Raw genomic sequence first — 23,648 nt, forward strand, 5'->3', positions numbered from 1 at the left:
GGAACAAGGTGTGGGAGTGGGTGACCTTTCAGGGAGGAGGAGCGGAACACAAAGATGTGGGGACAGACTGCACGTGCTGAGACCAGCCGCCACCTCACGGGGCACAGTGCCCGGATCTGGAGGGAGAAGGATGGAAAGCAAGTAGGGGTTAGGGGACTTTAGGAGGCACCACGAATGCCAGGGAGAGAGCAGCCCACGCCGTGCAGAGCCACATAGGCTTTGCAGCAAGACCGTGGCAGCCTGAAGCACACAAAACACCAAACAGCATCTACACGATTGTCTGGGCAACGCGAGGACAGACAGCAAACCGCCAGCCAGGTAGAAGCTTCTGGAGTAAAGGGATGGGAACAGGCCTCAGGGTCAGACTTTTGGGAACTGAGGAAAAGGAAGGTGAAGCAGCGGCAGTCAGCATTTACTGACTACCACCTGTATGCCAGGGCATATATGCAGATGCCTGTGACACACATTCTGTCACCGGATTCTTTAGAAAATGGATACAAGCTAGCTAGGCGAGACCTGTACCTCACCAAGGCAGAAAACGGACTTTGGGGGACAGATCCACCCGAGGTCACATGGCATATACTACAGACGAGGTCTGAACACTGGCCTAGCCCCAAAGCCCATGCATGTTCCACAGATGCTGGAAGGTGAGGCGTGGGAGGCCACGTGGAACCAGGACAGCAGAGGTCCACATGTGACCATAAGGAGATGACCCTCACCTCTCCCCCAGAATGTGACTCCAAGGGAGAAAGGCAAGGGAGTCAGAAGGAAGACAGTGCTGGCCCCGTAGGGAAGTCTGGAGGCCTCTACAGCTGACCCCAGGCGATCCCCGGCCTCAGAGCAGCACCATGAGACCTGGTGTACAGCCTTCCCTCCACCAAGATCACGCGGGCAGCTGGATGTCAGGTGTGTCCACTTCCCCTGCCTCACGGGGCAGAACGACTTTGCCCAAATACAGGTGAATCTCCCCGCAGCCACACAGCCGACCCCCCCCCAGAAATGGATAAAACTAACTCGCCAAAGACAGCATGCCATAACTAGGTCTGTGTTCCAATTTTTCTGTCTATTCAGTCAAAGGCTCCCATATAACGTGACCCCAAGAGTCAGACTCAGGAGCCCGTGAGAACTCGGCACCACCACTGTCGTGCTGACCAAACCATCATCTGCTTTGGAAGGTCCACCGCACCTCGGATGCCCACAAAGTCCTGGGAAACCCACGAGGACACGAGGAGGGGTCAGTGCAGATGGTCACGCCATCAGGATGGGCCCTCTGCTCCGTGAACCTTGGGGGACCATCCACAGGGTGCAGTGACGACGGTCCTGGCTGGCAACAGGGACATCCGTGCTCTGAGTGGGGGCGAAGGCGGGCCAGACGCAGTTGCCTGCGCCCGAATGGTCCGGTCAGGGCAGCATCGCCTACCTGAATGAGCCAGTAAGTGCATTCTCAGGCGCAAACTATCCAGGAACCGCTTTCCGCAGAGCTCACACCCGTACGTCTTCACACCACTGTGCAGCTTCCTGTAGGGAAAGGAGAAGAGAGGTTGGGGCTGCTCCGGCCGGCTGGGAGGCAAGCCCACCCACACCTGGGGGCTCGGCAGCCGCCCCTCCGGCAGGTGAGCAAGAGGGAGGGGGAGCCAGGCACGGCTGCTGCTGACGGGCACTGATGGGGATGTCCCTACACGCGCAGCCAGCCTCGCGTGCCCCTCTTCCTCGGAGGCTGCCAAGAGTCTACTCCTGGGCCCGTCCGAGACCTGAAGAACAGGACTCTCCCTGCGACGCTGTCCATGGGCACCGAGACCAAGGGAGGAAAGCCAGCTCTGGTTCCAGGCTGAGAAGGAGGCAGCACGGGAGGGTCACCGGTGACCTGGCACTGACCATCCGTGGAGGCCACCAGGCCTCGGCTTCCCCCGGTCCCATCAGGCCTCACGGTGCTGCAGCCGCTCACATGTCCAGCTCCCCAGCGACACTGCCAGAATCAGGAGGCCCGCGCCAGTCCCCCTTCTGTCTCATATCCCCGGCTCCCGTGGCAGGGACTGGCACATAGTAGGTTTTGAACCACTATAGAAAGGATTTGCCGACGTTCTGGACACCTCCAGATGTTCTGAGAGCTGCGGGGAGTCTCCAACATGCACGCCCCTCCCCGGAGGCCCAGCCTCAGTCTTCCCTGTCCTTTTGGCTAGAGGCTGAACCCCGGCAGAGAGGGTGCAAGAAAAGCAGGAACATCATTCTACAAATGTCACGTGGGGCTTTCCGAGTACCGTCACACACCTTATGTCAGTTTACGACACTGCAATTCTGTGAATTGGGTTTGACCCATCAGATCACGCCAGGAAGAAAGCGGTCCTGCTCACTAGTGGCCACAAGCCCAGCCCATGGCGGTACCCTTATCCCAACTCCGACCCGGCCCTTTCCCACCCAGCGGTGGAGCCGGGTCGGGTCAGGGAAGCGGGCAGGCTAGTGGAGAGCTGGGCGCTGGGGAGAAGGCCTGTGCGCGGCAGGACGCCGAGGCTCGGAGCCGCTGGCTGCTGTGTGGGCCATCTGGCCCGGAACGCTGACTTTCCTCCCACCCACACTCCTGTTCTCAGGCCCTTACTTGCCACTGCCGGATCCAGGATCCACCTCCACCCCCGTCTCTGTGCCTTGCCCTGAGGAACGGGGCAGGCCACGGCAGCCAGAGGCAGGAGCTGATGGAGGCAGGACAGGGAGGAGAGCCCATGAGGCTCTCTTAGAGCAACAACCTCTGGCAATCAGACGGTGATAGGTCGAGACCACAGCAGAAGGCTGCAGGATGGCTGGTAGGGACAATGACAAAAGCCGGGGTGTGGAGAAGAGGTACTCTCTATGCAGGCCAACAGCACCCAGATCTGAGCCTCGGAGCCCAGGTCACCATGAAGACACCAAGTCCCCCATGGCCACCACCTTACAAATCCCAGAATGGGAACCCAGTGGTAAGTCAGAACCACGTGAGCCCCCAGGTGAGCCTCTCAAGTGCCACAGTCCGTGGGCCACCGTGGCCTGAGGGCTGCATGCCGTGTCCACATGCCCCGTCCCTTTCACAGAACTCTTTCTCAATCACGCTGTTTTGTTTGCTCGCTTTCCCTTTACCTCCTTGCCAAAGGCAACAAGTAATTTCTCAATCACACACACACACACACACACACACACACAAAGAGACACACACGCCTGCATCCCCGACACTGCAGTGCACCCCACCCCCATATTATCTCACTCCTGGCCACGGCTGATCCAACCCAGTTGAGAAATACTAACAGTACAGAACATTTTAACTGAACACCCTTAACTCCAAATAGATTTCACAATGCTGGACACAGGGACATGTCCTAAGACCATTCTGGGTAATCCATGCTTTGAGACATGCACCCAGGTAACTGCGTTTGTACTTGTGCATGTCCACACAAGCAGACTGCCTTCCTGTCACTTACCCAGGCATGGCAGATGTCTGCTCTGTGGAACAGCAAAGGCTCACCTCCCAAATGTTTCGGCAGGGCAACCTCTTGTACACGATCATGGTCGGGCATGGTGGATGGCCATGGATGGGTTTCTACCTCATTCAAGTTCATCTTTTCTTCCCCAGTGATTTTTCAGCTTCCAGGCGAGCCCCTGTCTCAGGGGGCAGCTGACAGGAGGACTAATACCTATTCAGATCTGTTTCCCCCAAAGGACGCTGGAGGGACCAGCCTTCCAGTATCAGCAGCCCCCACCAGGATAAGTATCCCCAACCACACCCTTGGACTCTCCATCTCTTCTCCCTGATGGTTCCAGATCAAATCTCTCGATCCAGACCCCGATGAACACTTTCTGGATAGTCCCACTGCCTTCTCTCTGGAAGGCATTTCCAGAGAGATTTGCCTGGCAAATGGTAACAGTGGCTTTCCTGGCCCACTGGATCGGTGTGGTGTGAAAGGTGATACACCTTGCCCCTTACTACAGGGGTAAATAGGGTACAGGGAAGAATGCCAGTCGAGCAGCCAGAAGACCCAGATCCTCAGCCCGACTTGCCATTAACTTGTCTTATGACCTTGGACAAATTATGCTGTAACAACCTTCCTGTGTTTTTTCACATATAAAGTGATGTGGATGATTTCTAAGGTTCTGGTCCCTTATGGAACTTAAATTTCATCCCTTTCCCTAGATTCCAAGGAATTCACCTATGGGGCATGATGATTTTATGAGCCATGTTCCACTGTGTGATGTTCTGTGATGCCGAGGCAGTCAGGCTAGGAGAGCCCAAGCAAAAATAAATACCCAATCGCAGAAACCTCCTCGTTCTAAGGCCTTCAAAGCCAGATGACCTGAGTTTCCTCCTTTATTCACTTGTGGTCTATCTTTCAGTCAAAGACACTTCTGGAACCCATCAGTAGCCTTTCTCTGGAACCACTCAGCTGCCACACGTTTTCCAGGCTTCAGAGACACAGATGTCCTATCTTGTCTGATTGTTGGGGTAAGGACACTGCCTTGTACTTGACCCACTAACTCATTGCTCCACACAGGTTGCAGAGGGGAGCACGGCATCCCCGTGATCCATACACAGTACGAGAACAAAGGTCCTACCCCATTGGCAGAGAGAGGAGGGCAAGGCACACAAAGTTCAGGAGGGGAAAAGGGAGCACTTCACAAGTCTAGGAGTCGAGTAGAGCCCAGCACTGCTTTGCACCTGTCCTCTGTTCCCATTCAGAACACCAAGGGATGGATATGGAAAGATGGACGCTTCCAACTCACAGGAAAAGAAGATGGCGGAGAAGAATCTGAGTGTGTTCAAGAGACTTGGCTGCCAGCAGACTCTCTATGGCTCAGTCGGCAGAAGGACCAGGGAGGGCACTGAATCCCAGATGGCTTCCAAGCAGAAGCGCACATTTGTACGAACTCATGGTCTCTCTGTTCTATAGGCCACAGCCCTTCCCTGCCGCTCCCACGACGTTACGCCACAGATTTTGATTAAAATGGAAATTCTGTCCACCTCCGTCTTCCTGGCCCCACATGCATAATTTCCCAGTCTGGTCTTGTCATTTTGAGAGGTCTAACTGCTCATGGCCATCTGAGGTCACCAGCCCCCACAGCAGCACAGGAAAGGAGGGCAGCTAGGGACATCTTTGCACCTTTCTGCATATGCCCTTGGTTTTCACACTCCCTTCTCTGAGAAGCAGCACCATTGTTCAACAGCATCTTGAAAGTAACCCAGTTCCATCATGGCCCAAGAACCCCCATTCTAGACTTCCTGGAGGAGCCATCAGATCGTCACCATGCACTCCTGGGGAAGGGGCTCAGGTTCTTGGCCACCACACACCCACCCCCCTCCACCCCCAGGAAGTGCTGCTATCCCAGCACAGGCTCCCCCATTGGCCCACCGGCTAAATCCACAATGAATGTCACAGATTTTCAATTAAGTCCAAAAAGACATAGAAAAAATTAACCTTTAGCAGGTTTCTAGCTATTTTCTCAAGGGAACTGAATCATTATGAGAAATTAGAACAAAGCAAATCTGAACCTTTTACAAGGAACTTGATAGAAAGACTCATTCCTTCTCACTGGTTCTCAACCACACAACCCTCGCTAGTCAAACCGAGCTAGCAAGATACTCTAAGCCGTCTCCGTGTGCTGGAAGTCTGACAGTTCATAGATTCTGTCTGCTCTGGACTAGAAACTGTATCATGGCAGAAGTCATGCTCATTTCTCCTTTTCCTCATAGGACCTCGATTTAGAAGGGATTGCTTGGGGCTGCTTAAGAAATTCCTCCAGCTAACATGGTGTCCTTCCTCTCATCTTTAACGGTATTTCAAGCCCAAGAGCTTCATGGGCACCTCCAACCCAGGGCTGGACTCTTGCCCTGTGGGTCCTGAAATCCTCATGAGGAAGGCCAATGCCTCTTTCGCAGCCACACAGCAACTGAGGTTCAACCCAACACCTCATTCTCAAGATGGGCCATCATCTCCCCAGCCCAACTCGCACACAACAGCAGAAGGAGTGGAGGCCAGGAGAGACCCAAGACATACTCCGTCCTCTTCACCCTCAACCTCCAGACATGGCCAGCCACAACAGGACTCCTTAAGAATGACTCCTGTAGCTACTCTCTTCAGGAAAAGCCCAGCCCCTCTCCATCCTGAAGAGGGCCAAGGGGAGAACGCTGGGAGAGTCGGTTCCAGGCCCCAGATCGCCAATGTTCCATTTCTTCCCAAGTTCTTTTTCCCAGAAACAAGAGCAATCAAAGCAGACCAGTGGGCAAGGAAGGCTTAGAGAGGGAATTCAGTTCCCAAAACCCCAGGGCTACACTCTCTCTCTCTCCCTCCCTCCCTCCCTTTCCTTCTGGGGATCTGCAAGTGCCTGACCTACAAGTTTTGCTGAGCAGATCAGCACTGAGAACTAGGGTCTGTCGATGGGACAAGTGGGCAGGAGGGAACTACCCATCTTTGAAAAATAAAGAGGGGAGTCCATCCTATAAGGGTTTTTATAAGGTTAAGTTTTCCTTGTCCTCAGCTTAACCGATCCCATGCCCAGAACCGACACTCGGCTCTGGCCAATGAGGCCCTCACAGTCCCTGCGACTTGCCCTCTCTTTGGTCTCAGCCGTCCCACGTGCAGAAGCGACCCTAACCCTGGGAGCTTCTGCTTTCTCATCCCACGACCATCAACTTGACCTACCCAGGGCTTCTAAGGGGTACTCAGGACAGGCAAGGATGAAACAGGACATTTTGAGGGTCAGATGTGAACCAAGGTCTGAATGACCCTCTTCTCTCAAAAGTCTGCTACCACCATGGACTCGATATTCTCCAAGATCCTCTTCTAACCATGGGAACCCAGCCACCATCTCACCTCCTCCTGCTCCTTCCTCTCTTGAGCAGGACCTGGCATGCTGCCATGTGTCCCCCTCGTGGTCATGGTTGGAGACACGTCCCTTCACAGAGCTCTACCAACCTGTTCAGTCTCGAAAACAACAAATGATTCCTAAGCCCCGTGGTCAGAGAACCTCACCCTGGCCTTGCTCACCTCTCCAAGAAGAGACAGGACCAAGAAAGGAAAGGGCTTACATATTTCAGCAGTGGACTTACTCTTTTCTCCAAGACTCTTTAAGTTCAAAATACACCTTCCATGTCCATTTACCATTTATTCAAATGGCAAGAGGAAGGCCAAATTAGCCACTGCATTCTGGGTTCCAATTTTAAGAAGGGATGAATAAAAAGTTATCAGGCTCTCAGGGATTTATGCCCAAATGCAACTTCCGGGGAGGTTTCAAGACTCAGTCTAATCTTCTGTACTTTCTACACGTGCCTTTCTATAAGGAAGGGATACTCTGAACAAAGCCTGTTCTATGAGAGACCGCCACCCTGAACCAGGACATCTGGGATACTCAGGGAATGTTCCCTACGCACTAAGGGTGACATTTTCTTGTCCTGAGGAATGCCTCTTAAATGCCACCAGCAGGGACAGATTCCAGTCCGAGTGGGTCCTTAGTCACACCTGACATCATTCTCCTTATGTACTATCTTGGAGTATCAAGGCCATGATTTAAGACCAAGCCATTTGTAAGTTCTTCCAAGCTAGAAGCTCCTTGAGGACCGGCAAGAGGTCTCTATTTCTGGCTCCAAACCCTCAGCACAGTGCAGACAACCAGAGCAGTCACATGAGAAGCTATCGCTCATGAAGCAGTCGCCAACCACCCCAAGACAGAGGACTACCTGACCACTGAAATCCAGGCCTGGGACTGCCCGGCGTTGGTGAAGAGAAGCCAGGAACCCTCGGGGCGGAAAAGAAAGAACAGTTCTAATCTTGACTAGGGAGTGGGTCACTTTCATTTTCTCAAGGCATAAGGGAAATTATCCTTTTACCCACTCTTTTTTTTCCTTTTAATGTTGAGATTAGACAGTCATTGGACAAGCTGTGAATGCTTAGCTGGTATTACCACAAATTATCCTTGTAGCAATAGAGTTCATTGCTCCCTGACTAGTCAATATTAATAAACATTACCGAATGCTTTTACAACACAATTTATTTTTTAATATAGCTCTTTATGCATGCCATAAAGTAAATATACCAATAAAAGGCAAGGATTTCAAACAACAGATTAAAAAACAAAACCAAGAACTAACAGAGTGCTAGTTAACGCCTTCCATGCTGCACGATGGGGGAGACAGGACACCCAGCACGTGCCCCTCTCCTGAGAAGCCAGGCCCGCAGAGCTCTGGAGGACTGTGGCCGTTCAGTTGCTTTGGAGCCTTTCCAAGGGAAGGCATGTTTCCTCAAGAATGGAGACTCAAGGGGTGCTTGGGTGGCTCAGTGGGTTGAAGCCTCTGCCTTCGGCTCGGGTCATGGTCTCGGGGTCCTGGGATCAAGCCCTGCATCAGGCTCTCTGCTCAGCAGGGAGCCTGCTTCCCCCCGCTCTCTCTCTGTCTCCCTCTCTGCCTACTTGTGATCTCTGTCAAATTTAAAAAAAAAAAAAAAAAGAATGGAGAATCAAGGTGTAACACACGGGCTGAGATGCCGTTCTGGGGGCAGGACACCCAGGGTTCTCTCCAGCTTTGCTGGTAACCATCCAGTGACCTTGATCAAACCGCTCACCCTCTGGTGACTGCCTTCCACCCTCCTCAGCAAGACAAGGGTTGAGCAGATGATTTCTCAGGTCCTTTCCAATCAGGTTTACGACCCTGCAAGGCTGTGGGGCTGACAGGGGTATCTATGCTCACCAGATTGTAAGCTCCTTCCTGAAGGATCCATCCAGGCTCCATGACCGAGCAGAGCCCAGAACCCAGGAGGGGCTCAGTTGCATTTTTGTTGAATGAATGAACAAACACGGGAGGGAATTCAAAAAGAAAAATGTGGAGGTTACAAAACACACACACACACACACACACACACACACACACACAACACTTCTACCCCACACACATACACACACAAACATCTATCAGTCCAAGAACAGTGGTCCCTATTGTCCAAAAGAGAAGGCCTCCACGGGGCTGTTAGAAGAAGACTGTGCACCCTGCGTTGGCCTGGAAGCAAAGCCAACCTGGAGCTGACCCAGTGGAAGGAGCTGTCCCCAGCCTTGAAAATACGGGGACAATGGCACTCCCCACGGCTATGACCACAAGTACAGTGCCTCCTGATAAGGCTGCCCAGGTGAGTGTTAAAATACCGTGTCAGAAATGACAAAGGGGCACGCTAATCTCCCCACAGCAACTGCTCTGAGAAGGGTCTTCATGGCTGCTGAGCACCAGGAGACCCGGGCTTCAGGCTATTATGTAACAGGGCCTTTGTTTTAAAATACTGAGCTCTCGTAAGTCATTTATTTGAAATATCTCTATCAACAAATTTCACCAAGAACAAAAGTTTTTCATTTGTGTGCCAGGCTATAGGATGATCTTATCACACACAATCTCATACAGTCTCATTCAACAAGGTCTTAGTGCGCTTATCTGCAAAGTTCCTGGTAGCCAAATATGATTGAAATGTTCTATTTATGCTCACTGGATTAAGGAGATGTTGCAAAACTGCACAAAAAACCTGGCAGGTGTAAGCAAGGTATTACAGCCCGGGCCGTTAAGATCTGAGGGAAAAGAATCAATACACACTTTTGTAGGTTTCTTTCTTTCCTTTTTTTTTTTTTTTTTTTTTTTTTTTTAAAGAAACCAGAAAAGTTGTGCTTTTTGAAAAGGGAAGAGGAAAAATAGTAAAATGCCTTAAGATTTATAGCTTCTTAACACTTTTTCCAAACCCAAAATGGGGCACCATGATGCGTGCTTCCTGACGTCAGCCCAAGGAAAACAAAAATAAATCCAAAATATTCTCTCCAGATCCTAAAAGGCCCTATAAGGGAACTGAACTACGGTTATGGATGAGCACGGTTTTTGCTTTTTCTCTCTCACACCCATAAGAGGATTTCATTTCAACGAGCACAAATAGCCAGTTTCTGGGAAAACTGTTTTCAAAAAGCTCCAGATTCCTCCTTTATCTTCCCATGTTGCCTGGGCATGAGGAGGCAGTCCTGTCGCCTGGTAATCTGGGCTCATTTTTACATGAGCTTCTCGCTTCAGCCATGAAGCTGAAATGCCACCTTCCCATCCCACTGCCTAGCCACAGATCCTCAGAGGCTCTAGGAAATACCCGAGGTTATCAAGGGCCTAAGAAAGTTCTTTTCAAATTAAAGCCCTCCGAAAACCTCCTTCATGGGTGTTGCCTCATTCTTTCTGCTTTAGTACACTGAAAATTAAATCACTTCTCTATGAGGATTCCGAGCCGTGAGAGCCATCATCCCCGACCTCAGTTATGAGCCCAAAATGAGAGACTGGGCAGAGGAACCCATACGGACACCAAATCCCATGGTGCAAGTCACTGTGACTATCATGAAGGAAAAGATAAAAACACAAAGATAGCCACCTCTTTGCCAATTCTTCTTTCTTCTAGAAAAATGTAAAAAAGAAATCTAGTCAATTGAGGTTTTAGAATAATAATGTATTTACAGATCGCATCTGACTTTGAAAGGGTTTGCTGAGGATTACCTACCTCAGTTACCCTGTGGCTGGGGAAGAGAGTGCTGCCCCTCCCCGCGCCCTCCCCCCCGTTCTGTGAATGAGGAAACTGAGGCCAAGAGAGGCACCCTCCCACGGAAGCGGGTGGAAGTCTCCAGAGCACTCATCTTGGGATCCATAGCCACACGTACCCACCTGCAGAGACACTATCCATCTGGCCCATAACGTCCTCCCAGAGCCGCCCAGGAACAAGCAGGAGAAGGCCACCCGCAGGACAGAGACACTAAGACCATACCCAGAGTCCACAGACAGGCTGAGTCTTGAAGCAGCTTTACAACCTCCTACAGAGAAGACCTCAGGGGAGGCACACCGCCCTCATGCCTGCTAGGCGCTCTTTCCACTCTCCTGTGAAGCAGGGACTGTGTGTGCCGGGTTCTAGAAAAGTAAGAATGCACTGGACCGGCTATTCATCTCAGCGGCTAACAACACATCAGTAGTACTCGGCATTACCGCACCTGACTGGTTTCCTTTATAGCGCTTAACCCAACTTACAGGCATGCCCTGGGTTTTCTACCAGTGTTCTTCACCTGTCGTAGCCTGCAGGCCCCCTGCATCCTCGGGGTCTGGCACTGGGCCTGGGACAGGACAGGCATTCGTCACATTCGTTTTCAAGCAACACCTTCATTGAGATGTCCACATACCACAAAAGTCACCCTTAAATATACCATCCGGTGGTTTCTAGTATATTCAGAGAGCTGTACGACCGCCCCCATGACCTATCTCCAGAAAACTGTCATCACCTCACAGAGAAACCCCGCACCTACTAGCAGTCATTCCCCACTCCCCTCACCCCCTAGTCTCTGGTGACCCCTAATCTATTATCTGCCTCTCCTGAACATTTCCTATAAATGGAATCCTACAGTCTGTGTGGCCTTTAATGATTGGCTTCTTTCATTCTGCCTAATGTTTTCAGGATTCATCCATATGGAAACAGGAGTCCCTACTTCCTTTTTATTGCAACATAATATTCCATTGTATGGATATACCGCCTTTTATGTATCCACTCATCAGTCAACAGACATGCCTTCTGCCAGGTGGCTACTGTGAACATTTGCTTCCGGGTTTTATCTTGTAACAAGGCGGCAGCTTTGTAAGAGCTCTTGGAATAAGAGCCACTGTCATAGCTTTGTGTAGTTCTCGTCATAAGGGCAGAGGACATAAATCTCACTTCTCTGGGGGCACAGGCTTAAGGATTGGAACTTCTGGGTCATCTGGCACCTCCACGTTTAACCTTTTAACAGCCCAGCTGTCTTCTAGGGCAGCTGCACTATCTTACATTCCCATCAGCAATGTATGAGGGTTCCGACTTCTCAGTACATTTTTGGACTCAATGAATAAATATGAATGAAGATTCCTTCTGCTGTAGAAGCCAGCAGAGAGAAGGGGAAACTTTTCCAAGGCTCCTCTGGTAAACTAGCATCTCCGTCTACAGACATGACATGCCACACTGTGTTGAACAGGAATCCCAAAGAAGGCTTTTTATATTTAGTTCGTTCCAGAGAGAGAACCGAATGAAAAATTAAGACAAGAAAAGGAAAAACCCAGACAGCTCCACGCGGGTGCTGCTTTCTGCCTTCGCATGTAATTTCAACCCCTACCCTCCACCCCATGCTCAGGCTCAAAAATTTCGTACTGCGTGCTCCTCAACAGATTTAGGTGGGAAAAGACGAGCAGGATCCCAGCTCAGTGGCCGTGGACGCTAGATGGTCAGCACGGAGGGGAGCTTTTGTTGACAGCCCTGCCGTCTGTGACGGGAAGCTTGAAAATATAGTTAATAATACTTAAAACCAACACACACACACACACACACACAAGAGAGAGGCCCACAGCACTGGAAACCACTGGAAGCCTGGGCAAGCCTGGAAGCCAGCAGCAAGGGCCAGCTTTGCCCTTTCCCAGCTTGTTCGAGGGGGGCGGAGAGGGAGTCACAGAGCAGGCTTCAGGGAGAAGTTGTGTGAAGTGTTCCCCAAACATCTCTGTGCCCCCTTCTCTTTCTTTGTAGAAGAAGACAGCCGTCGTCCCTTCTGCACAGACTCCTCGCCAAGAACAAACAAACAAAGGCTGGGACGAAGCAAGGCCCCTTGTAAGCTGCAGGTAATTAAAATGGCCTGTAAATGCCCCAGCAGAAAGCACTTCAAAGAGACAGTAATTCCAGCAATGGCCAGTCAAGACTGTGTGGTGTAAAAATTATGAGTTTTCCCAACAGGGAGCTTTGTGTGAAAAGGACAGGGGTTGGTGGCAAAGGGAGAGTGAGCCACACAGAGGCGGCTTACAATTGGTGTCCGCACCCAGTGTACCAGGGACTGTGTGTGTGTGTGTGTGTGTGTGTGTGTGGCACGCACGCGGGTGAGAGAAAGGGGGACGGCATGCATGTGCATGTGTGAGAGGGCACATTTATCAACGCAGAGACGCTCCGAGCGTGTGGGCACGGAGATAAAAGGCAAAATAAAATAAAAGCCACAGATACGCATCCTCTCCCCTGCTGGGCCTTGTTTTCACAGGGAGAAGTACCAGGCGGGCAGCCCGAGTGCTCCTCCGGCTCCTGACTTGCAAGCCTGCCTGGCGGAGCCGGGCGTGCTGGAAATGCAGAGCACCGAGCGCTCAGGGCCCGGTGACGGCCCAGGCACAGCCGGCTCTCTGGACGCCCGTGCGCCTCCCATCTCGCGGAGACACGCGCTCGCCGACAGCATCGGCACGCTGGGTCAGCGAAAAACAGAGAGTGGAGGCGAGAGATTCCCAGATTCCGCTCTGACCACGCTCGCCAGATTGTCCCTGCTGCCCCCCGTGTTCAGAGGATGCCCTGACCCGTCCACGGCGTGGGGCAGATGCGCACGGGAACAGAGGGGGCAGCTTCCGGGCACAGGGGCTCGGGGCTCGGGGCTCGCTCCTCTAACACACAACGTGGAAAAATCCCGCCTGACACACACGTCGGGAATCACCTGACCTCAAAACTGCACATGTCTTTCCACAGGCCTCCATGACGAGTCCATTTTCTTTCCCCTTGTTCTATGCAGAGACCTGATCGCCACGAAGAGCCATGTCACCAGGGAGGAGAGCCGGCATCATCCCAGGGGAAACCCCGCGGCCCTCTGCCCCCAAAGCTGGTCCACGGCACCCCCAACCTTTGGATGTGTGCCTACTGCTGCACCTGCTTGCCCACCTGTGCCTTCTGCTAGCTGAGAAATGACCTGGAGAAGAGCTTTGCCTTATTTCTCTGCACCGTCAAGCCCGGCAAAGGCTCAGCATCTGTGGGTGCTCGAGATGTTTTGGGTGAGTGGATGGGCACGTGCATCTCGGGGGCACAAAGGGTCACAAGGAAGTCTGGACCTGTACGTAGGACCCCAGGAGCACAGCCTGGTATCCAACTGCTCCCTGAGAGCTCGTGTGGCCGCGGGGGCCTGCAGAGGGACGGCAGGTGCCAGCCCAGGCTCACCAAGCTAGCAAAGAAGCAACGCCGGCCGGTGGGCTTTATTTCCCCATAAACCAAATCCTGCTCTCCCTCCCTCACAGCACCACTCACTAACTCCTCCCTGACATGGCTGGCTTGAAGCCCACACATAAAAATGTCCTTTACTATTTTTATTTAATGAGCTTTCATTTTCCTCCCCTTCTTTGTAAATGAGAAAGGAAAGCCCACCTCCTAATGGGGATGGGGGAGAGGAAGCCAAGTGGAATCTTTTTAAAATGGGCCATAACTTCACGAAAAGCTTTCTCCTTGCCAACACCCCCGGCCACCCACCCCTCCCCCCACGCCCTCCTGTCCCTCTGTCCCCCTCTGCCCCCCTCCCTGTTCGCCGTTCAAAACAAGACACATGGATTTTGGACATTTGATTACTTTTAAGTATATATTTTTCCCTCAAATAGACTGAATACAATGGTTAGGAAATGTGACAGAAAACTATTCTGAGTCATTTATTGCCTTAATACCCACCTTTGTCCAACAGGCAGTTTTGACAACAGCGATAAATTCCAAATTTATGTCAACAGAGCATATGTTGAACACCTCATTTCTGAGCTAAAGCGGCATGCTGCCGTATAAATCACCGTTCTGTTTGAAATGAAAGTAGATTACAGGCCTGTGTTATTGAGCAGTTAGAGCTATAGTCATATAAATCAGAACTTTTAACTCTAGGCAATCCGTTGTGCAATTAACTAAAGGGTACTTTGTCATTCCAAGGCTTGTACAGAGACTTGGCAGGGCTCAGAGCTACCGGGGAAGGGGGCGGGAGGGAAAAAAAAGTTTTTGGGCAACAGGAAGGTTCTCGAATGCTGTGTCCACCACACCCTACAATGCCCCAACCCCTGGCCGCCTCCCCCGCCAGCACCTGCCAACACCGTCCCCTGGGGCCAAGGCACCCTCACGGTCGACATCTGCCACAAAGACAACACCACACTGAGGACTGTCACTGAGTCACCTCTGGGTACCCGAGCGCCTGGATATAATCCATGTGTCCTAGGTGCTGAAGATGACGCTAGACACACGAGAAGTGACAAGAGTAATGCCCACTGCAGTTTTAACATGCAAATGACTAATGCAGAATTAGAAGAGTCACAGACATCTCAGAGGCACTCTTCTGTGCATTTTTTAGGCATCATCTTATCCAATCCTCAGAATGACTCCTAGGAGGCCTTTAGTTTTATTCTGTTTTTCTGAGAAAGAAACTGAGGCATGAAGAAGAAAACAACCTACAGGAGTCATAAAGCTCGGAGCCAGATACAAGCCAAGATCGTAAAAAAGTCCAACAGCTCAGATTCCGACGCCGGCCCTGACTGCAAATCCCACGTCTACCGCAGAGGAGCTCTGAGACGCTGGGGTTCTGTAAGCCCTGGTGTTCTCATCTGTCAAGCTGGAGAATAAGCTCGTTCCCTCAGAGGGAAGGAAAATGAGATTGTGAACGTGAAAGATGGAAGCCCAGTCCCCAGAATGCAGCGTCTGAGACAAATGTTACCTAATGGAAGGCTGAGGAAGAAAAAGGTAAACCCTCGTTGCCTGACCAGGTCACCACCTGGCTGACGCAAAGAATCCTGAAAGGAGGGAGAGGTGACATGCCAAGACATCCAGCAGTAGCTGGGGTGCGGGCGCGAAGAAGAGGAGCCAACGAGTGTGGCTTAAGGACACAGTGAGACTGGGTCGGTCCCCTCGGGGGCTTTGTGGGCTCCAAAGGCTCTTTCTACCCATGTTAGGAAATACCAAAAATGGAAAGGCCTCGAATGAGAGAGATTCCCACACAACTGGAGGCACCACAGCCGCCAAGACTCCCCAATACGAACAAGTCATACCGGCAAGCCTTTGGTCACCTGCAGCCATCAGGCAAGAAGTGGGTGGGGATGAGCCCGCAGGGACACACCGTGGTGGCAGTAGGTGGAATCCTGAGACAGAGGAGGCAGACTTTGATTTCAACACTGTACTCATGAAGCTTCCACCCAAAAATCCCCTCCTCAGAACCATGGAGCTGGCTGGGAACGACAGGCTCGGGGTGGGCAAAGACCACAGAAGAAGAGGGACAGAAAAGAGTGTATAGATTCCACATTAAGAGAGGAGATGTCCAGAGATAGTAGATAGGTCAGCCTTGCAAAACGGATCCCCAACACAACCTCCCTGCCATGCCTCTAGAAGATACTTCTGTGCCCCAAGAAGGCACAAAAAGAGAGAGCTTGGAACAACCCGCCTTTCTCCATGTACTGACTTGTACAGGTGCCTCGCTGTGCGAAGCTCAAGTTACCACGGAAGGGAACTCAGAAGAGCGACTGCTTCTGTTTGCTACCTGGTAGCAAGGTCCGTCCAATTAAGCAGGCCACCATCTACTTCTCAGAATGCAGATGGCCCAAAAAAAAAAAAAAAAAAAAAAAAAAAAAAAAAAAAAAAATGTGCCATGGAGGAGCTACCCTGCGTTACCTCTTTCCCTGTGGCACCCTGAGCTGGTCGCCAACTCAGCACGGTCAGAAGGGGCAAGAACATTCCGGTCTCCTTCGTCTCCCACAAGCCGAGACAGATTGAGTGTCAGTTAGGTATTTGCTTGGCTTGGTGGGTGGTACAAGACCATGACCTGCTCCCCCAAAACTGAGTTAAAGAGAGAAGACAACAGGCAACGTAACATATACCGGTTCGTAACTCGCACACACCAATGTCAGACGACGATCACCACACACAGAGTCTATGGGAATCCAAAACCCAGGGGCTCCCTGAGCAGGTGGGCCGAGGCCAGGCTCAGCAGACACCGGGGCTCAAGCAGGCAGAGAAGAGGAGAAGGCATCCCGGGGGGGGCCTGGAACAGGCATAGAATGGCTTCGTTCCTGCGCAAGGGGGTCCAACCCAGGGACAGTGCACGGGAGCGGGGCTGGGGATTGCAGAGTCCAGTGAAAGGAGTGTAGACCGGAGCATGAGTGGGAGAGAAGGTGGAGTGGAAAAGCAGGCAAGGAGGGGGCCGTCACTGGTCCCTGACAGTGGAAGAAGGGGGACATGGTCCGAGAGAGCAGAGGTCAGACAGGCTTCAGAACCCTCCAGGCCTACCCTTCCCGACAGGACATATGGCGCGAAAGAACATCTGGCCTTGGAGACTGGCCAGACACTTGCTCCTCCCCGACCTCCCTGCCCCCAGCCTCCCATTCACAGACAAGTGGATTCCACGCGGGAAATCAGGGTGACGGAGCCTTCCTGCCACACACTCTGTGTCTGGTCACTTGCCAGGGGGCTCTGCCTGGCTCTATAGCGGGCTGCCAGCAAAGAGAGAAAAGGCTGGATGGAAACCGGCACCCTCTCGAAGATCCCTGTACTACACACACGTGGACGGGCGGCCAGCATCCCCACAACACTCCCCTTCTCTCACCATCTGGCTGGGCACCTGCTGGTCTCTGAGGGAAAAGGAGAAAACAAGGCGGTGGGGGAAGAAAGGGAAACCTTCTAGAGATATTTGTTTAATATCTGAAAAGTTGGGGAGCCGATGAAGTATGTAAGCTTCATTTGGAAAATCTTTCCGGTTCCCGGGAAATGAGGCTTCCAGTTCCCAAATAATGCTGAAAAGCTCATACCGAATAAGCTGGCAGAGCTGATGAACAGGGGACCCTGTTGTGGGGGGCGGTGGGGGTCAGTGGGGGAGGAAGTCGGGGGGTGCCAGGGGTCCCAAGCAGCCCCCTTTCCCCCTTTGCATCAGAGGCTTGGTTTGGCCAAGGAACCATGGCAGGTCCACAGATCAAAGGGGACAGCCTGAAGAAGCATGGGCTCCACATCCCAGGGACCCCTCTAGTCCCACATGTCCACCTGTGCCCCGGGCCGTGCATCTTAGAAGTCCACGCACAATCCCCCTGGAGGAGGAAGAGTTTGGCTCCACCAGCCCTTTCTGAGCTGGAACACTGGCCTGAGTGACACGGTGGGGACAGGAATAAGTAGCTCCCTTAAGAGAAAGCGGGCAGGGAGCAGCAGCGGCATGCATTCAAGCAAGTATTTATTGCCTACTAAATGCAAGGCACGGTGTTAGCCACTGTGGAAAGGGTCAAAGAAATGTAATACACAGGCGGTACCCTCAAGGACCTTAAAACTTAGTAGGAAGCCCCAGACACATGCATGTCCAAGATTAAAAACCAGTAGCACAAGACAGAAGGGGGGAGTTGTGGCTAAGCGGCAGAGGAAGATGCTAGAAGTTCTGAACGTGGGCTCCAAGCAGCAGAGGAGGAAACAGCCCCTTCCCCAGCCCAGGTGTACTGCTGTCTGGGAATACCACACTCTTTTCCAAACCCCACGCACCCCTCCTGCAGCTCTTCCGCCCTCTCCTGCTCCACTGCCAAGTTCTAAGTCCGTCAAGCCAGAGACACGAATCCCGGGCCCTCTCCAATCCCAAAGCTGGTTTTTCTCTAAAATGGGAAGCCCCTGGGTTAACCCCCTCACAGCCCTAGGAGTTGTTCCCCTGCTCTCCCAGGCCACCAGCTTTTCTTTCCGGCTAGGGGAACAGAACCCCAAAGAGTGGGCCTGTCAACAGCTCCGGGGGACCCTATCATCCTGGTCCCTGATAGGCCACTCCTAGCAGCTCATCCACTTTCTTGAAGAGTGGCCCGGGACAGTGGGGCTCAGGAAACTGCTCCCTGTCCGCCTCTCACCAAGGCAGAGCATGGGGCTCGCCACGCTCATCACCAAACAGGGCCATGTGCTCCGAGCAGCCAGGCAGGACCTTCCCCCAGCTCTGCACCGTTCACTGGGGGAGGAGCTAGAGGCCACCACGGTCTCAGAAAGCCCCGGGCTTCCCATGGAGGAGTTCTCCATGGCCACCATGACATGGTTTTCTCCATGATCTCCATCCTGAGCCTCTCTGCCCAAAGACAAGGACATGGCCAGCTGTAATGAGACAAACTGTAACAGTGAGCAGGGCGCTTCAACGTCCTTCCAGAAGACACAGTCTCTACCGGGCTGGAAGGACTTGGAAGGATACAAATACCTATTGGCCATTGGAACACCCATACTGAGTCACTTCAAGATCCCCGAGTGAGTGGCAAAGCTCAGTCACCAGTGAGGCTGAGAGACGGAAAGTTCCACAGGCAGCCTCCTCCCCGTTCTCGCTCACTCCCGCTTCCTTTCCTTCCTGAGCCACTCATATCTTGGAGAGGACAAGAGAGCGGGGGAGAAGGGGTGCGGTGAGTGGGACACAAGGGCTTCTTTAACCGGCTGGTGGCCGTGACCTTAATCATGACAATGAGATTTCATTTCTCTTTTGGTAGAGAGATGAGAGCAGCAGACTTCAAATGGTAGATAATGGTTGGTCTCCCGAACAATGTACCCAAAGGTCACCCGTGCACGTAAGAAATAAGAGAAGACACAGATGCAGTGTCTGCTTCCATAATAGTCTAACCTTCTCAGAAGCAGAGGGTCTGGAAGGTCTCTGGGCCTTCTACGCACCCAGGAATAAATGTACTCAAGCGTCACCGACAGATTGCCTAGAATATTTGTAAAGACTTCCAGAAAAGAAGTGCCACGCAGGACATGGGACAATCGTGGAGATCTGGGGAGGAGACTCAGACAATAAAGAAGGCCTACAGGACATGTGATCTGGCAAAAAGAGCTGCCATCAACCCGGCGACGGACCGGCCCAACCTTCAAGGAAACAGGACGCCCTTCCGCTCAATCTACCCTTGAATCTTAAAAATAAAATGAAAACAACCAAGACAAAGTCATCCTCAGGAGACATTTTTCTCAGGTTCCATGATGGGGAGTAAAACGTCCCAAACCAAACCTACTGGCAGGCAAAATCCCGCCCCATGATTAGTTTCATTCCTCTCTTGGGGACGATGCTGGAAAACTGATCTCTGGAATGACCACTACGACTCACCCACAGCCCCCAGACTGACATTACTAGAAGGCAAGAATCTTAGAACTGTCCAAAGCTCAGAAGGTCACAAACGTATCAGATATTCCACAGACCATATGAGCGACCGAGGCCTGTCTCCCCACCTGTAAAATGAGGGTCTTCCTTCCGACTCCGAGAGCCTATGGATGGATGCGCGATCCATGAGCTCATGAGCCCATCTGCTTTATGGGGACAAGACCCCGTGTCTACAGCTCCTCTTGGGTGGCCCTACACAGAGCACACTCACCCTCCAAACAGCGGTAAGTAACCTTCGCAAAATGCCAAGACAGAAGGCTCATGCTATTTTTAGCCCTTCCTGGGAGAATCTACTTATTTTTAAAACTTCACCAGGTTGTTCGCACTTGGAAAACAAGTGCAAAGAAGGAGCAAGGGACGGCAGGGAATGACATCAGAACCCCGGACAACACTCTCAATCAAGGTCCAAGCCTACCGCCAACCCCCAAGGCAGAGGATTTTTTTTTTTAAAGGTTTTTTTTTTGTTTTTTTTTTTTAATTTGACAGAGACACAATGAGAGAGGGAACACAAGCAGGGGGAGTGGGAAAGGGAGAAGCAGGCTTCACTCCGAGGACGGAGCCTGAGCAGGGAGCCGGATGGAGGGCTCAGTCCCAGGACCCTGGGATCATGACCTGAGCTGAAGGCAGACACTTAATGACTGAGACACCGAGGTGCCCCAGCAAAAGGATTTCAACTGAATTCCACACAACCCACTCCCTTCCTTGAGCCAGAATCCCACCATGACATTCCAAACCCACCAAAGAGATTCACAGCCCTGCAGGGGAGAGCGGAGCCAACCCGCAAGAAGGAACTAGGGTGCAGGAAGGCCAGGGGTGCGTTCCGTTGAGCTGCACCAGCAGCTGGGTGGGCTAAGGGCTAATCCCGCTTGGCTTCCCAGGGAGGGATAAAAAAGGTCACTTCCTATTGCAGGAGCTTTGGGGAACAGTAAAGAGAAGAGCACCGGCTCCCCTCTCCCCTGAGCACCCGCTGCCCCGCTCTCTTCCATCCTGCTGCACAAATCTCCTAGGGCTGCTGGAACAAATCACCGCACACGTAACAGCTTGCACGTATGACTTGTGTCGCATCTGAGTAACAACACGGATGTAGGATCTCCCGGTACTGCGGAGGTAAGAAGTTTAAAATCGTTCTCCCTGGGATAAAGTCAAGGTGCTGGCAGGCCTGGGTGCCCTCTGAGGGGTCTAGGGGTGGTGCCAGAGGCTGCTCTCATTCCTGGGCCTGTGGCCCGGTCGCCCATCTTCAAAGCCACTGACCTCGGGCTGAGTTTCTCCCAAGCAGTCATCTCCGGTTCTTGGCTTCTGTCCTCACATACTCTCTACCAGCGACCCTTCCGCCTCCCTCTTCTGCATGAAAAGGCCTTTGTGAGTGTCATAGGGACTACGTTGGACCCACGTGGCTGAACCAAGGATGATGTCTCTACTTTAAAGCCAGCTCACTTCCCCTCTGCCAGGAAGCTACCACTCCTCACGGCTTCCAGGGATTAGGACGTGGACATCCCGGGGAGGGGCTGGAGAGCCCACTATTCTGTCTACCACATGCACTGACCACTAACCGTACATCTTTTGGGGCAGGTTTTTCTATTCTCATCTTCTGCCTGATGGCCTCGAGGCGGCCCACACTTTCCATCGTGGCAGCCCACAAGGCTTTGCTAAGGAGACAGCATCTCCTGTCACTTCTGGGATACCCCCGTCGCAGTGCTCTGTGAATTTCTGTGGCTCTAGAATGTAGAGCCCATGCTCGCCTGATCCATTAGTGTATCTGTGTTTGCACACATCTGTCCACGTGTGTAAGGTATGTGGTCTCGAGCCCTAAGAGAAGGAACAGAAGCACAAATGTCCTTGGGTCTTCCATGGGTCCCACACAGCTCTAGATGCTGAAGGAGACACTTGATACCAGTGGCTCATCTGATCCTAGGGCCAATAATCCCATCTACAGATTATCCGGGTCCCCGGAACGAGAGAACTGCTGAAACTCGGCTTTGGGATTCAACTGAAGAGTATTGAAAGCTCACGGCAGCATGTTATGCCACAGGTGCTTAATAAAAAATGGTCCCTCTTTCTTCCCTCTCTGGTTACATTTCTTCTATCCATTTTCGTTGTGTATATCACAGATGGGGAGGGTGAGTTAAAATATGAGTGACGCTTTTAGAACATGCTTCTAGAACAGGATTTCTCAATCCTTTAGGCCTTGCCTCTCTCCTGCCCATCAACCTGGTGGTCAGAGAAGCCCTAAAAGTCAACCGTGAAATGCTCCGCATAGTCGATCCCAGGTGTAAAATGCTGTGCTTGATTTCTCCAGAGAGCCACTGGCTGACCCCATTCCCATTCCCATTCCCAGTGACTGAAAATAACAGATACCCCTTTCCTCACATTCACAACCGGAGACACGAGTGAGCCTGTGAGCCTACAAGACCCACAGTCCTCTACTCCCCACCCTGCCTTGTGCCAACGCAAGGTCTGATGATCGAGAAGTGGGAGAGAAGCTGGAAAGGACAGAGGAAGACTCAGTACAAAGCCACGGCGAGGAGACTCGGCTCTAGTTGGTGGGTGGCACAACCAGAGTGGGGGATCCAACCAAAGCTGCCCAAGGCTGGCAAATCACTCTCTCCCTATATCTCTTCTGGCGTCAGGATAAGCAGCAGGGGCAGAAAACGGCAGAAGGCAAACACAGTGAACCTGTTGAGCTTCCAGAGTCCCACTAAATGAAGTATGGAACCCGTATTCAGATCACACAACGCATTTTTCACAGACCCACTCTTGCCAAGAAAACTGTCCCGAGCCAGAGCCAAGGCACAGCCCAGCTCGGCTCCTGTGCGTCTCAGAAGCCCCATTTCTCACCCACCACCCTGTCCCCACGGGGGCTCTCTGGGCCGTGGTACAGAGACCCAGGCCACCGAGCGGCCGTCCGCAGGAGTCTGAAGTATCTCGCTGGCCTGTGAGGGTCTCCGGAGACCCACGTGGGCTCATTGCCTGAGGTCGGTGTTCTGGGACACCGTGATCTTGCCAGAAACCTGGCCTGTAGCACTGCTGAAGTCCTAACAGATTTCTGAGGACCTCCAGGCCAAACTAGCTGAATCCCATACAGGACAGCCTTGTGCCGCCAGAAGAACCAGCTCCCCAGAAGCTGACCTGCCAGGACACCCATCTCCCCTCCCTAGCAAGCCAGGGCCAGGACCATGGAGGCCCCACCTTCCACAGTAAGAGGCCCTGACAGGGAAACCTCATCAAGATGGCTACTCAGGGTCAGGCCTTCAAAGGGAAAGGGCCCTCAGGCTCCAGGGACCCTCAAACTCACCTACTGCTTTTCTTAATTCCAAGGATACAGGGCACTCAGCAAAGTACACAGGTGGGGACCTTCGAGTAGAGAACCCAGAGGGCATCCTGCCAGCACGCCTCTCCGACCGGGGCTGACCAGCACCGCAAGGTGCCAGAGGGGGTGGGGTGGACCTGGGAAGCGGCCAGCGCCTCTGGTCTAAGGCATTAATTAGGACTGGAAACGGTACCCCACACATTTTGTAAATGGACCCGTTCACAAGGGAACATGGGCACCGCAGCCAGGCAGGGCACCGGTGAATCCAGGAAGACGGGAGGAGAGCGACGGACAGGTAATGGTTTTGATTTGGGAGAGATCTGGAAGGTTACCAACCCTGTGAGTAGCTGCACTATAAAAAGAGTCAGACACGAAGTATTTCCTTTCCCATAAAATATTCATTGCTGCATGGAAGAGCCAAGAAGCCGAAACCTCA

General features: G+C 52.4%; 1 protein-coding gene across 1 annotated transcript in view; it reads right to left on the reverse strand.

Annotated features, from left to right (window-relative positions):
* Positions 1-23,648, reverse strand: part of LOC111153896 (zinc finger and BTB domain containing 16) — a 178,911-nt gene that overhangs the window by 83,770 nt on the left and 71,493 nt on the right. Inside the window, exon 3 of the mRNA XM_022513198.1 lies at positions 1,421-1,518. Coding sequence (XP_022368906.1) covers positions 1,421-1,518 — 98 coding nt within the window. The remainder of the gene's footprint in view (positions 1-1,420; positions 1,519-23,648) is intronic.

This window comes from Enhydra lutris, unplaced genomic scaffold (assembly GCF_002288905.1).
Source record: "Enhydra lutris kenyoni isolate GAN:26980312 unplaced genomic scaffold, ASM228890v2 scaffoldscaffold34, whole genome shotgun sequence".
Classification (NCBI taxonomy): domain Eukaryota; kingdom Metazoa; phylum Chordata; class Mammalia; order Carnivora; family Mustelidae; genus Enhydra; species Enhydra lutris.